Source organism: Leguminivora glycinivorella, chromosome 5, assembly GCF_023078275.1.
Source record: "Leguminivora glycinivorella isolate SPB_JAAS2020 chromosome 5, LegGlyc_1.1, whole genome shotgun sequence".
NCBI classification, from domain to species: domain Eukaryota; kingdom Metazoa; phylum Arthropoda; class Insecta; order Lepidoptera; family Tortricidae; genus Leguminivora; species Leguminivora glycinivorella.
The window spans coordinates 25,575,460-25,591,174 of record NC_062975.1 but is presented as its reverse complement, the minus strand read 5'-3'; the positions used below and the strand labels follow the sequence as shown (position 1 = coordinate 25,591,174).

Here is a 15,715-nt window from a genome sequence, read left to right as displayed (position 1 = left end):
TAACGTCATCGCCCAAATCAATTGTTTAGTTATATTTTTATTGTTTTCCCTATTATTATTGTTCTATTTATTTTTTCTCTTTTTTGGTATCTAAGTTTCGTGACGCATTGGTTTTACTGGAATGTCATGTAAACATGTTTTTTCTAACAAATAAATACATAAATAAATAAATAAATAAATTATCATTAAATCATCGACACCATTTTTTTTCCTCAAACTTACATTTCATGACACTTTATGACATTTAGGTAGGTATGGATACAGGATAGGTAAGTTATGCTTCATAATGTCATCATCACAATGAAAAAAAAAAACATTTTGTAGTGAAAAATAACAATGTTTGTTTAATGGTAATAACTCCGGTTCTGGGCGAAATCTATAAAAAAATATAATTATAACATTTTACTCTTGAAATGTTACCTGGAATACGCTGTTAAAATTAATCAGCTTCCTCATGTTACACCGTGTATATTGTATACAAACTAGAATTTAATCTATAATAAAAAAATCATATCATTGAAATAATTACACACCCAAATATAGACCTTGCCATATAACATGTTACAAATATGTAGATATAAATACCCCAAAGACCTTTGCCTTAATAGATTGATACAAATTATGTTACTTATTAATAAAACTAGTTCCGGCACCAAATATGGTTTTAATGAGACGAAGATGTCTACTTTTTAATGTTACCGCAAGCAAGCATGGTGGCGTGATGAATAATAAAACATCAGGCAGTCTTTTGCGCACTATATGTAAGTGCGATAGGGACGGCCTGATGTTTTATCGTTTATCACGCGACCATGCTATCCGTGCAGGGTTGTTAACATAATTTGATTAATGGTGGTACTAGTAGGCGTATGTAAATGTAAATGCAATATTCAATAATTTGATATTTAGGTTAAGAAATACCTTATATTATTTTTTTTCTAAAAAAAACAACAATGAAGTTTTCTATACTGTGTGTAACTAACCAAACCGCGCCATGTAAAGTATTAGGGAACACACAATGAAACCACCTCAGCTGATTATAGACTGATCTATTATTTTCGCTTGCATGACGTTACCGCCTACCCTACATACAAATCTACCCACATAGTAATATGTGACAACTCCCCTTTGAAAAAGAAAACAAAAATATAGTAAGTTTACCCATGCAAATTACACACATTTTCCTTCCTTACAAAAAATATTTCTTTGATAAATTTCTTACCCAATTAATTTAACAATTTTACCATTTATATAATTATTTAGTTTTCTATTTTCGTCTAGATAAGAATAAACTTACGCATGCAAGTGTATCTAATATCTAGTATATATTGATCTCATTTTTGTTTTTATCTTACATTCATAACATCACAAGCATAATTATTTAATTACATTATATGAATACATGCATTTTGCAATTAATTACATAATTCACTTATTTACCGTACCTATTACATGACAATGACATAGACAGGTTTTTTATTTTTAAACTATTTAATTTATTTATGACAATTATATAAACATTGTATATAATGTGCGTTCATTAAGGAGATTTATGTATTATATTTATAACATCCATTCATATTTTTATTGTTTACAATCTGGGAAGGTAAGTTAGTTGGTAAGTAGGTACTTAATCTAATTTCGACGAGATTCGGGAACGGGGTAGGTCCACCGATCAGGAGGTCTCACCATCCTGCCAAAGCGAGTAACATAATAATTAGTATTATTCATTTGTTCGCGGTTTTCTATACTGTGTGTACTGTGTGTACTGTGTATATCTAATACGGGCGAAACATAAGAAATGTAATTAGGTAACTTTTACTTAGAATTGAAATCAAAATCTTATCCATCCATACTAATATTATAAATGCGAAAGTGTGTGTGTTTGTTCGTCCGTCTTTCACGGCAAAACGGAGCGACGAACTATCGTGATTTTTTAAGTGGAGATAGTTGAAGGGATGGAGAGTGACATAGGCTACTTTTTGTCTCTTTCTAACCCGGGAGAAGCCGCGGGCAAAATCTAGTACAAAATATTTCGGCCCGCAACGTGATGCAAGCACACTAGCGTTAAACGCTATTTAGATTCTGCAATACCATCCGTCTATATTTTTTTTTATTATTTATTTATTTATATGAGCCTAGAGTGTCCCACTGCTGGGCAAAGGCCTCCCTCTTCCCTTTCCACGTATCCCGGTCCTGACCCGTTTCCCACCAGTTCTCATCAAAAGCGTCAAGGTCATCTCGCCAACGCCGTCGAGGCTTTCCGCGACCCCGGGTTCGATTTGGTGGGACCCAATTGGTTGTCGCTTTAGCCCACAGGTCATCCGGCATACGACAAACGTGCCCTGCCCATATTTTTTTTACATCATTTATATTTTTTATGTATTTATGGGTTGTACATAAGTTGTAAGTATACACAGAAACATAAAATATCAGTTTTATGACAAACGTACACAAACTATAATAAAAACAAGCCGAGTTAAGTTTAACCTTTAAACAATTAATACAGTGATGTAACAGTTTTGTTGCATTGACAGTTATTTACATGCCTACACAAAAAACGTGGGACCAGACCACAGACATACCTAAATAGAACACTCAATGCATAAACATTTAAGTATTGTTGCACCGCGAGCGTGTTTGACAGACAGGAAAAAATACAATTTACTTTATTCTGTAATAAATAAAAAATATTTCTGTATAATTAGAAAACGGATCCCATTTCCCAAATATGTATTAGATTACAATTTGTTTACAGTAAAAAAAAATATATATTTTAGAGCTAATTTATGATAGTTAAATCATCGAGCCATTGCCATATAATTTACTATTTTGGTTAAAATTGTGTCTTCAAATACAAATCATATTCAGCAAAAAGGCCACACTGTCACTTTACAAAAAAATATAAACAGCTGAACATATGAATTCTTATAACACTAAGTTCTCACGCTTTGTACACATATTTAATTTAACACATACAACGTTGGGAAAAAAGGTAAAATAATGTTAATGAATAAGCAATAAGCAAGCAGAATAATGAAGAAGCAATATAAATAATTAAACTTGCAGGTATAAATTCTCAACACATCATGTCTCTGATTCATATTATTTATTATTCTTAAGATGAAATTGTTTGATTAAGTAGGAAATGCAGCATCTACTCAATATATGTCTGTGAGTTAGTCGGTCAATCAACAGAATGTTATCTCAATGGCGCTTACGACCTTAAAGTATATTGCAGTTGATTTGAAGATTTTAGGCCAGATACCGACTATACGTAGACGTGCAAATGTGATTGTGCAAAAATGTTGGAGATAGAAAACGATTTTTAAATTTCGAACGCGCGAATAGCCGCTACTAGACTCATATCGAATTTGACACAATAAATGATTGTATTCTGAAAAAAACCTATATTTATAGACTTTTGGTATTGAAAGTTACGGGGTGATTACGTATTTTAGATTAAAAATAAATGTAATTTTTTATTTATTTTGGCCACCGGAAACGCTGTCAGCGATGCAGTGACGTCATCGAATTCGAACCTTACTGCATGTCAAAACAATCACTGACATATTGAACTTTATGTCCTCATACTTAAAAAGTCAGAAAATGTTGTTTTAGAGTAGAATGACTTGATGCATAGATAATCTATAGATGACTGTGTTGTTTTCGCCTGCTTACGTAAAAGTATACTTTGAAAATATTTTTTGCTGTTTTAAAGTCATAATAAAATATGGTAATATTTTATTTCGGTTGATTGGACAGTACTTAATCATATAAGACAGACTTTAAAAAAGGGTCAAGTAGCCTATTGCCAGTTCGAAAGTTCATGGAAAACGACGTAGTGCTGTTTTTGAAAAAGGATGGATAATTTTAAATCTAGTGGTGATTGCCATTTGTTTTCGATTTTGTTAGTATAATTTAAATCGCTAGTAGTGGAGATATTGAATGAAATTCACGAAATCGAATGGTCGAATCGGCGATTCCGCGTCGATAGGTTGGGGAGACCCTTATCATGCCAAGTTCTTTTTTTAAATATTATAAATGTGCTTACTCTTGGCCACAAAATAGCCAAAGGCAAAGACGTGGCCTACGATGGATTGAGCTCGCCCAGAAGATGCCTGTTCACTCTTGATTTCAAGACAAAATGTCGTTGTCATTCTAAATTCTCGAAACTAAAACAGCCCAAGCGCCATCTATATTTAACCCTACTCTATCCACACAAACTAAGCCTCATGCAGTCGTAATAAGTCATAATTAGTATGTATAAAGATGGTTGGCGCCAAAGTGTCAATAGTTTTATATCAATGTGTTAATTTGATTAATGCCCATTTAGGCCTTGATGCGGCACGATTGTTTTTACATATTTTCTATACATACATATACATAGGGCCGTATCAGTGACATTTTGTGACCACGACATCTTTGAAAGTGTATCTGTTACTTATATAGAAAATCTTTATGTACCTTGATAGTACATAAAGTTTTTCTTAGTCATATAAGTAATGATTTTTTTTATGTTTCGGTATTTTCTGTATTTTAAGGATAATCTTATTAGGTCCACTTGCACCAACCACTTCACTTGGGGTTAGTGGGCTGTCAACTGTCAAAATCCATATAAAATGGTGGGTTAACCCACCATTTTCGTTGGTGCAAGTGGCCCTTACTGGTCTTAGATTGATTTCAAGATATAACATACCCCTACCTACCCATACCTACACATAGACCTAACAACATTCGTAAACCCACGCCGGTACCTCTAAAAGGGTAGACAGAGCACATGGAACAGCTGAAGTTTCAGTGCCACTCTTGGAAATTAAGGGGTTAAAAGAACCCATCGCCCACAGTCAACTTCTCTACACCCGCTGGGAAGAGGGGCACCTAGCAGTGGCGACGCGTGAACATTTTTGCTGGTAAAGCCGGAGGGGTTTTTGGGATCTGTTTTGTATGAACTTCTACAGATACTGCAGAATTTTAGGGAACCCGTTGTCGAGTTGTATCGACGCTACGCCACTGGTACCTAGTGCATTTGTTTACCCAGTCCTTATATGGGGGAAACAATAATTCTGTATCTTAACTTTTTTTTTTTAATAAAAAGAAAGTATTTATTCAAAAGGCATCGGTACATGTAAAACTAACTTAAAAATACTAATTAATATAATACTACTCAATAAAAACTAACATTACTATAAAACTAAATTCTATTTACAAAACTCGTTCCAAGCCCTCCCAGACGCAAGGGTGCCCATCACACTCGATGCGTTCCCACGCTGTATTGCGATAGACAGCCTTTGCATCGGAAAAGACCCGGAACGAGGGTCATGGCCTCTCTCGCCGAGCCGCCGCCCCAATTCGACCAAAAAGGCTTTCCCCTCCGCACACCAACACCCCGACGTCTCCACTGCCAACGGGATAAATAGATAGCGCGACAGCGGTTGGATAACGGCCGGTAGCGGTAGGGCTAGCAAACACCGGATCGCCGAGCCGTCCACAAAAAGACGGCGTCAGACCGCCCCACAAGGATGGGGCGCGCCCCGACACAGCCCCCACAGCGCCCAGCGCGGAAGGGGCCACTCACACCCCAGCAGGGGTGTCGAACGACAACTCACCACCAGCGCCGAATATTTGTCGCGCTTCCATGATGCTGCTAGTTCCGCCGCTGCTCCTCTATCTGCTATCTTAACTATATACATAACAAATATATGTATAGGTACATAAATTATAGTTATAATGTCGTCAAGTAAGCACATACAATTAAACACAAGCCTTAGCTGACTGTGGCCGCCGCTTTGTAAGATTATCCCATAATTAATATATTAATATTTATGTCAAACTCATGTGTCCAGCAATAAAATATTATGTGCCTACACAATAAAGCTCATAATACATTGAGATTTGCTATACTACTATGATAATTAACCAAGGTACAGCGGGACGATTTCGACTGCAGGACAATTGCAACTGATCCAGTTTTTTCCTATTTTGTTAAATAAAGTGTCCACTTGTTATATATGGCACGCGTGTTCAGTGGATACAATCATGTGGAAAGTGTAATACCTACATGGAAAAACCGGCCAAGAGCGTGTCGGGCCACGCTCAGTGTAGGGTTCCGTAGTTTTCCGTATTTTTCTCAAAAACTACTGAACCTATCAAGTTCAAAACAATTTTCCTAGAAAGTCTTTATAAAGTTCTACTTTTGTGATTTTTTTCATATTTTTTAAACATATGGTTCAAAAGTTAGAGGGGGGGGACGCACTTTTTTTTCCTTTAGGAGCGATTATTTCCGAAAATATTAGTATTATCAAAAAACGATCTTAGTAAACCCTTATTCATTTTCATATACCTATCCAACGATATATCACGTGTTGGGGTTGGAATGAAAAAAAATATCAGCCCCCACTTTACATGTAGGGGGGGTACCCTAATAAAACATTTTTTTCCATTTTTTATTTTTGCACTTTGTTGGCGTGATTGATATACATATTGGTACCAAATTTCAGCTTTCTAGTGCTAACGGTTACTGAGATTATCCGCGGACGGACGGACGGACGGACGGACGGACGGACGGACGGACAGACAGACATGGCGAAACTATAAGGGTTCCTAGTTGACTACGGAACCCTAAAAAATGGTTGCAATTGTCCCCCAGTCGAAATGGTCCCACTGTAGCTTATAGCTCCTATGCGTAGTTATACTAAGGGTAATAATAATTGCAAGAATATACATTACTAGCTTTTGCACGCGGCTTTGCTCGCGTTAAATTCGAAACTAGCGCAATGCTCCATACAAACTTCCACCCCTCCTTTTTGGGAAGTGGGGCGTTAGAAAAAGACAAAAAGTAATCTATGTCATTCTCCATCCCTTCAACTATGTCCACTTAAAAAAATCACGTCAATTCGTCGCTCCGTTTTGCCGTGAAAGACGGACAAACAGACACACAGACTTTCCCATTTATAATATTAGTATGGATAGATTATCTAAACATTGAACAAGTATGCCAGGAATTTGCTCCAATTATGTGATTTATGTTGTTGCTACATCCTTGATTACACATTTCTATGCTTCATTATAAATAAAAGCATCATCGTAGTAATAAATAGCAGTTTGTTCATGTTCTTTTAACCATTATTCTATTGCGTTATATCTATTTACTCCACAAAATATATTAATGTTAACTAACCTAATAACCTAACCACAAAATTAAAATTTTGAAAAAACCCCTGACCGCGACCTAGTGGACCGATTTTCATGAAACATGGCTAAGAACACTCCCGACTAACACAGCTTTCAAATGAAAAAAAAACTAAATCGAAATCGGTTCATCCGTTCGGGAGCTACGATGCCACAGACAGACACACACACAGACAGGCAAACAGACAGACAGACAGACAGACAGACAGACAGACAGACAGACAGACAGACACGTCAAACTTATAACACCCCGTCGTTTTTGCGTCGGGGGTTAAAAATGTTGCAAAATCATGCTTGATAAAATATGGTTAAATATTTCTTAGAACCTAGAATAATTCACAGTTAGTTTCACTAGACTTAAGTAGGTACTTATACATAACTAACTTGTTCCCGCGGCTTCGCTCGCGTTAGAAAGAGACAAAAAGTAGCCTGTGTCACTCTCCATCCCTTCAACTATCTCCACTTAAAAAATCACATCAATTCGTCGCTCCGTTTTCCCGTGAAAGACGGACAAACAAACAGACACATACACTTTCCCATTTATAATATTAGTATTGATGTTCATATTGTATTGATCGGGATATTAATTACCTTAAACTTTTTTGCCTATTAAAACAAAACCATTATTAAAAATACATGTTAAATAAGTTACTTTCAGAAAATATAGTACATTACGATACAATCGCGAAAAAGAGGAAGTTCAAAACGAGTGGCGATAAATAAAAACACAATCGAAGGGAGTGTTTAAATCTGCACGAAATACGATTTTCCTTTTCGCACGAGTGTCGTACGACGCGATGGTTTTCAGTAGTACAGATGACCCTCCGAAGTTTTGACCTGACAAGCAATGAACCACTTCTTGCACTAGGGCGTAAAAAAACAAAATCTGCACTGAAATAGTACATTACGATACAAGTGCGTAAAAAAGGAAGTTCGATACGAGTGGCGATAAATTTCCCTTCTCCCTCCCTTCGGTCGTGTTTTAAATCGACATGAGTTACGAATTTCCTTTTCGCACGTGTATCGTACGACGTTTTTCAGTACAGATGAGCCTCTGAAGTTTCGACCTGGCATATAATGAACCACTTCTCGCACTAGTGCGTATAAAAAACACCATCTGTACTGAAATAGTACATTACGATACAAGTGCGTAAAAAAGGAAGTTCGAAACGAGTGCCTGATGTTTTATCGTTTATCACGCGACCATGCTATCCGTGCAGGGTTGTTAACATAATTTGATTAATGGTGGTACTAGTAGGCGTATGTAAATGTAAATGCAATATTCAATAATTTGATATTTAGGTTAAGAAATACCTTATATTATTTTTTTTCTAAAAAAAACAACAATGAAGTTTTCTATACTGTGTGTAACTAACCAAACCGCGCCATGTAAAGTATTAGGGAACACACAATGAAACCACCTCAGCTGATTATAGACTGATCTATTATTTTCGCTTGCATGACGTTACCGCCTACCCTACATACAAATCTACCCACATAGTAATATGTGACAACTCCCCTTTGAAAAAAGAAAACAAAAATATAGTAAGTTTACCCATGCAAATTACACACATTTTCCTTCCTTACAAAAAATATTTCTTTGATAAATTTCTTACCCAATTAATTTAACAATTTTACCATTTATATAATTATTTAATTTTCTATTTTCGTCTAGATAAGAATAAACTTACGCATGCAAGTGTATCTAATATCTAGTATATATTGATCTCATTTTTGTTTTTATCTTACATTCATAACATCACAAGCATAATTATTTAATTACATTATATGAATACATGCATTTTGCAATTAATTACATAATTCACTTATTTACCGTACCTATTACATGACAATGACATAGACAGGTTTTTTATTTTTAAACTATTTAATTTATTTATGACAATTATATAAACATTGTATATAATGTGCGTTCATTAAGGAGATTTATGTATTATATTTATAACATCCATTCATATTTTTATTGTTTACAATCTGGGAAGGTAAGTTAGTTGGTAAGTAGGTACTTAATCTAATTTCGACGAGATTCGGGAACGGGGTAGGTCCACCGATCAGGAGGTCTCACCATCCTGCCAAAGCGAGTAACATAATAATTAGTATTATTCATTTGTTCGCGGTTTTCTATACTGTGTGTACTGTGTGTACTGTGTATATCTAATACGGGCGAAACATAAGAAATGTAATTAGGTAACTTTTACTTAGAATTGAAATCAAAATCTTATCCATCCATACTAATATTATAAATGCGAAAGTGTGTGTGTTTGTTCGTCCGTCTTTCACGGCAAAACGGAGCGACGAACTATCGTGATTTTTAAGTGGAGATAGTTGAAGGGATGGAGAGTGACATAGGCTACTTTTTGTCTCTTTCTAACCCGGGAGAAGCCGCGGGCAAAATCTAGTACAAAATATTTCGGCCCGCAACGTGATGCAAGCACACTAGCGTTAAACGCTATTTAGATTCTGCAATACCATCCGTCTATATTTTTTTTTATTATTTATTTATTTATATGAGCCTAGAGTGTCCCACTGCTGGGCAAAGGCCTCCCTCTTCCCTTTCCACGTATCCCGGTCCTGACCCGTTTCCCACCAGTTCTCATCAAAAGCGTCAAGGTCATCTCGCCAACGCCGTCGAGGCTTTCCGCGACCCCGGGTTCGATTTGGTGGGACCCAATTGGTTGTCGCTTTAGCCCACAGGTCATCCGGCATACGACAAACGTGCCCTGCCCATATTTTTTTTACATCATTTATATTTTTTATGTATTTATGGGTTGTACATAAGTTGTAAGTATACACAGAAACATAAAATATCAGTTTTATGACAAACGTACACAAACTATAATAAAAACAAGCCGAGTTAAGTTTAACCTTTAAACAATTAATACAGTGATGTAACAGTTTTGTTGCATTGACAGTTATTTACATGCCTACACAAAAAACGTGGGACCAGACCACAGACATACCTAAATAGAACACTCAATGCATAAACATTTAAGTATTGTTGCACCGCGAGCGTGTTTGACAGACAGGAAAAAATACAATTTACTTTATTCTGTAATAAATAAAAAATATTTCTGTATAATTAGAAAACGGATCCCATTTCCCAAATATGTATTAGATTACAATTTGTTTACAGTAAAAAAAAATATATATTTTAGAGCTAATTTATGATAGTTAAATCATCGAGCCATTGCCATATAATTTACTATTTTGGTTAAAATTGTGTCTTCAAATACAAATCATATTCAGCAAAAAGGCCACACTGTCACTTTACAAAAAAATATAAACAGCTGAACATATGAATTCTTATAACACTAAGTTCTCACGCTTTGTACACATATTTAATTTAACACATACAACGTTGGGAAAAAAGGTAAAATAATGTTAATGAATAAGCAATAAGCAAGCAGAATAATGAAGAAGCAATATAAATAATTAAACTTGCAGGTATAAATTCTCAACACATCATGTCTCTGATTCATATTATTTATTATTCTTAAGATGAAATTGTTTGATTAAGTAGGAAATGCAGCATCTACTCAATATATGTCTGTGAGTTAGTCGGTCAATCAACAGAATGTTATCTCAATGGCGCTTACGACCTTAAAGTATATTGCAGTTGATTTGAAGATTTTAGGCCAGATACCGACTATACGTAGACGTGCAAATGTGATTGTGCAAAAATGTTGGAGATAGAAAACGATTTTTAAATTTCGAACGCGCGAATAGCCGCTACTAGACTCATATCGAATTTGACACAATAAATGATTGTATTCTGAAAAAAACCTATATTTATAGACTTTTGGTATTGAAAGTTACGGGGTGATTACGTATTTTAGATTAAAAATAAATGTAATTTTTTATTTATTTTGGCCACCGGAAACGCTGTCAGCGATGCAGTGACGTCATCGAATTCGAACCTTACTGCATGTCAAAACAATCACTGACATATTGAACTTTATGTCCTCATACTTAAAAAGTCAGAAAATGTTGTTTTAGAGTAGAATGACTTGATGCATAGATAATCTATAGATGACTGTGTTGTTTTCGCCTGCTTACGTAAAAGTATACTTTGAAAATATTTTTTGCTGTTTTAAAGTCATAATAAAATATGGTAATATTTTATTTCGGTTGATTGGACAGTACTTAATCATATAAGACAGACTTTAAAAAAGGGTCAAGTAGCCTATTGCCAGTTCGAAAGTTCATGGAAAACGACGTAGTGCTGTTTTTGAAAAAGGATGGATAATTTTAAATCTAGTGGTGATTGCCATTTGTTTTCGATTTTGTTAGTATAATTTAAATCGCTAGTAGTGGAGATATTGAATGAAATTCACGAAATCGAATGGTCGAATCGGCGATTCCGCGTCGATAGGTTGGGGAGACCCTTATCATGCCAAGTTCTTTTTTTAAATATTATAAATGTGCTTACTCTTGGCCACAAAATAGCCAAAGGCAAAGACGTGGCCTACGATGGATTGAGCTCGCCCAGAAGATGCCTGTTCACTCTTGATTTCAAGACAAAATGTCGTTGTCATTCTAAATTCTCGAAACTAAAACAGCCCAAGCGCCATCTATATTTAACCCTACTCTATCCACACAAACTAAGCCTCATGCAGTCGTAATAAGTCATAATTAGTATGTATAAAGATGGTTGGCGCCAAAGTGTCAATAGTTTTATATCAATGTGTTAATTTGATTAATGCCCATTTAGGCCTTGATGCGGCACGATTGTTTTTACATATTTTCTATACATACATATACATAGGGCCGTAGCAGTGACATTTTGTGACCACGACATCTTTGAAAGTGTATCTGTTACTTATATAGAAAATCTTTATGTACCTTGATAGTACATAAAGTTTTTCTTAGTCATATGAGTAATGATTTTTTTTATGTTTCGGTATTTTCTGTATTTTAAGGATAATCTTATTAGGTCCACTTGCACCAACCACTTCACTTGGGGTTAGTGGGCTGTCAACTGTCAAAATCCATATAAAATGGTGGGTTAACCCACCATTTTCGTTGGTGCAAGTGGCCCTTACTGGTCTTAGATTGATTTCAAGATATAACATACCCCTACCTACCCATACCTACACATAGACCTAACAACATTCGTAAACCCACGCCGATACCTCTAAAAGGGTAGACAGAGCACATGGAACAGCTGAAGTTTCAGTGCCACTCTTGGAAATTAAGGGGTTAAAAGAACCCATCGCCCACAGTCAACTTCACTACACCCACTGGGAAGAGGGGCACCTAGCAGTGGCGACGCGTGAACATTTTTGCTGGTAAAGCCGGAGGGGTTTTTGGGATCTGTTTTGTATGAACTTCTACAGATACTGCAGAGTTTTAGGGAACCCGTTGTCGAGTTGTATCGACGCTACGCCACTGGTACCTAGTGCATTTGTTTACCCAGTCCTTATATGGGGGAAACAATAATTCTGTATATCAACTTTTTTTTTTTTAATAAAAAGAAAGTATTTATTCAAAAGGCATCGGTACATGTAAAACTAACTTAAAAATACTAATTGATATAATACTACTCAATTAAAACTAACATTACTATAAAACTAAATTCTATTTACAAAACTCGTTCCAAGCCACACACACACACAAAACACAAACACACAAAACACACACACACAACAAAAGGGAATGTACAAGTTTCTAATGGGGTGGCAACGCGCATGTGACACTGTTTGAGTTGCAGGCGTCCATAGGTTACGGTGACCGCTTTACATCAGGCGGGCCGTATACTTGTTTGCCACCGACGTAGTATAAAAAAAAAAAAGCCCTCCCAGACGCAAGGGTGCCCATCACACTCGATGCGTTCCCACGCTGTATTGCGATAGTACCCCGACGTCTCCACTGCCAACGGGATAAATAGATAGCGCGACAGCAGCGCCGAATATTTGTCGCGCTTCCATGATGCTGCTAGTTCCTCCGCTGCTCCTCTATCTGCTATCTTAACTATATACATAACAAATATATGTATAGGTACATAAATTATATATTTAAAAATATTTTAAGCGGGTTACTCACGTATTAAGTCGATATAGCGTTCGACATGTTTCGGCTCAATTTCGAGAGCCTTTCTCAAGAGTAGCGACACCCCGCCTTTACATGTCGAGAGCGCGACGCATACTGCGGGCGCTTGCTCGGTGCGCGCGGCTGCTGAGGACAGGCGCAGGGGGGGTCGGCGGCGCGGGCGACGTCACCGTGGCGAGATCGGAGCTACCCACTATGTTACTTTTGTCAAAAGCAGGATTGCACACAACACTTATTACGTCACTTGTTAAGGGTGCGTTTACACTGGGGACCGACGTAGTGCCTAGAACTGTTTTCCAACTCGGTGGCACCGACCAACCACTGTCACGATTGAAATTAGGATGACGACTAATTTCTATAGCTTCCCGTATTTTCCGCTGAACGAAGAACTTTTCTCGCGCCAGTACGGTTACCCTATCAAATCTTACATAGTGCGTCGTGTCCGAATCCAATACGTGTTCTGTCACCGCAGAGCTGTGGGTGTCCCGGCCCTTCATACTACGTATGTGTTCAGAAAGCCTTGTCGAGATGTTCCGGCCGGTCTCTCCAATGTATGACTTCCCACAGGAACACGGGATCCTGTACACCCCGGGAACATTTAAGGGCTCCTTGTCTTTTGGCGAACGCATCCATTTCCTGAGCTGCGTGTGAGGACGGAAAATCGTCTTGATGCTATATCTTCGGCGTAACAAGTGTCCGATCTTATCCGTCACTCCCTTGATGTACGGCAAGTATAAGGGCAGCCTTTCCACCGCCGGTGGTCGTGGTCGCGCGGATGCATTCGCAATTCGATTACTATGCCTCCAGTTGTAACCGTTACTTTCCAAAACACCCCTAACATGACTCAATTCCCGGTTTACGTGCTGAGGATCACACAAACTCAAGGCGCGGTTGATCAATGTTCTCGGTACAGACGACAAGTGAGACGGGTGGTGGTGTGAATCTGCCCTTAGGTATCTGTCAGTGTGAGTTGGTTTTCGATACACTGTAGTATGTAACCGTCCCCTGGGATCTCGCATGACCAATACATCCAGAAAGGGAAACTTCCCATCTAACTCCCTCTCCACCGTGAACTCGACTTTAGCGTGCAAGGTGTTGATGTATGCTGTGAACTCATGTAGGCAATCCCTTGAGACAATCGCAAACACGTCATCTACATACCGCCACCAACATTTTGGTACTATTGGCGAGCTATTTAATAACTTTTCCTCTAGCCATTCCATAAAAATGTTGGCAGCAACGGGAGCTATCGGCGAACCCATGGCCACTCCATCAACCTGAAGATAATAGTCACCATGCCACATCAGATATCCAGATTTCAGACACAACTCAATAGCGTTCAAGTACACAGTAGGTAAATCAGTAGCAGCCAAAAGGTCTGATATTATCTTAATAGTCTCATCCACTGGTACGTTCGTGAACAATGATGTTACGTCAAAGCTCACCATAAGTTCGTCTTCACACAGTTGAATATCCCTCAGCAAATTAATGAAGTGCCTCGAATCTCGTATGTAACTCGCGGTCTCGCCCGTGAAGTCCTGTAATATCGACGACATATGACGGGCAAGCTTATAAGTGGGCGAGTCAATCTGACTCACTATCGGCCTTAGTGGCCAATCAGGCTTATGAATTTTAGGCAAACCATAAATTTTAGGCGACGTAGGGTTATGTGGACGCAGTCGTGTTGCCATACATTTATCTGGTAAATTCTGCAATAGCTTATTAACTTTGGCCGTCACTCTCGCCGTAGGATTATAATTAACCTTTTTATATGTTGTCGCATCACTTAGCAGCTCGGCAATTTTATTATCATACGCCTGAGTGTCAACAATAACCGTTGCATTGCCCTTGTCAGCTGGCAACACCAAGACGTCCAAGTTCTCGCGGAGCTCGCGCAGCGCCCTCAACTCCCCCTGCGGCATGTTAGATTTTGGCAAGTGGGACTTACGGATCATGGACGCAACATCCTGTCTGATACAATCAGCGCCCGTAGCTGGTATTCTATTTTGTATGATTGTACCCTCAACACTTGTTATTATCGTCTCAATAGGTATTCGATTAGGAGTGGGAGCAAAATTCAAACCTTTCGCCAAGGCTGTCTCCGCCATTTTACTCACACTGCACGACGACAGGTTTACTACAGTATTGGCTGACTTTTGGGGAACTACATTTTGTTGGGGTAGATTGCATTTTGTCAGTCGCGATAATTTATCACTATGCCTTTTCACAGTCCCATTAAAAATGCGTTCAGCCCTACTACTCGACATTGCATCCAAAGTTGCCCATAAGTCCGGATCTAGGTAGTTACTGAGGTCTAGATGTAAGTAGTACAATTCACTAGTGACAAAAGCAATTTTTCGACGGTAGTCCGAAATAATCTTCGCCAGTAATTTCTCATTCGCCACACGAAAGAAAGATTCATAGTCCCGAATACACTTAACCGGTTTTATGCGTGCAAACT

At 37.7% G+C, this 15,715-nt stretch overlaps 1 protein-coding gene across 1 annotated transcript; it reads right to left on the bottom strand.

Annotated features, from left to right (window-relative positions):
• Positions 1 to 13,764: 13,764 nt before the first annotated feature.
• On the bottom strand, positions 13,765 to 15,362 carry LOC125225986. The gene is made up of 2 exons (XM_048129801.1): positions 14,283 to 15,362; positions 13,765 to 13,833 (listed from the first exon to the last, which is right to left on the bottom strand). Exons 1-2 carry the CDS (start codon positions 15,360 to 15,362, stop codon positions 13,765 to 13,767), a joined length of 1,149 nt encoding a protein of 382 aa, XP_047985758.1.
• Positions 15,363 to 15,715: the final 353 nt, after the last annotated feature.

What these genes read in the sequence shown, in the direction of transcription:
- LOC125225986 (XM_048129801.1), bottom strand. Translation starts at nt 15,362, where the DNA reads ATGGCGGAGACAGCCTTGGCGAAAGGTTTGAATTTTGCTCCCACTCCT. An exon ending in GGAAGTTTCCCTTTCTGGAT is followed by an intron (nt 13,834 to 14,282) that starts GTATTGGTCATG and finishes CGGGGTGTACAG; the next exon opens with GATCCCGTGTTCCTGTGGGA.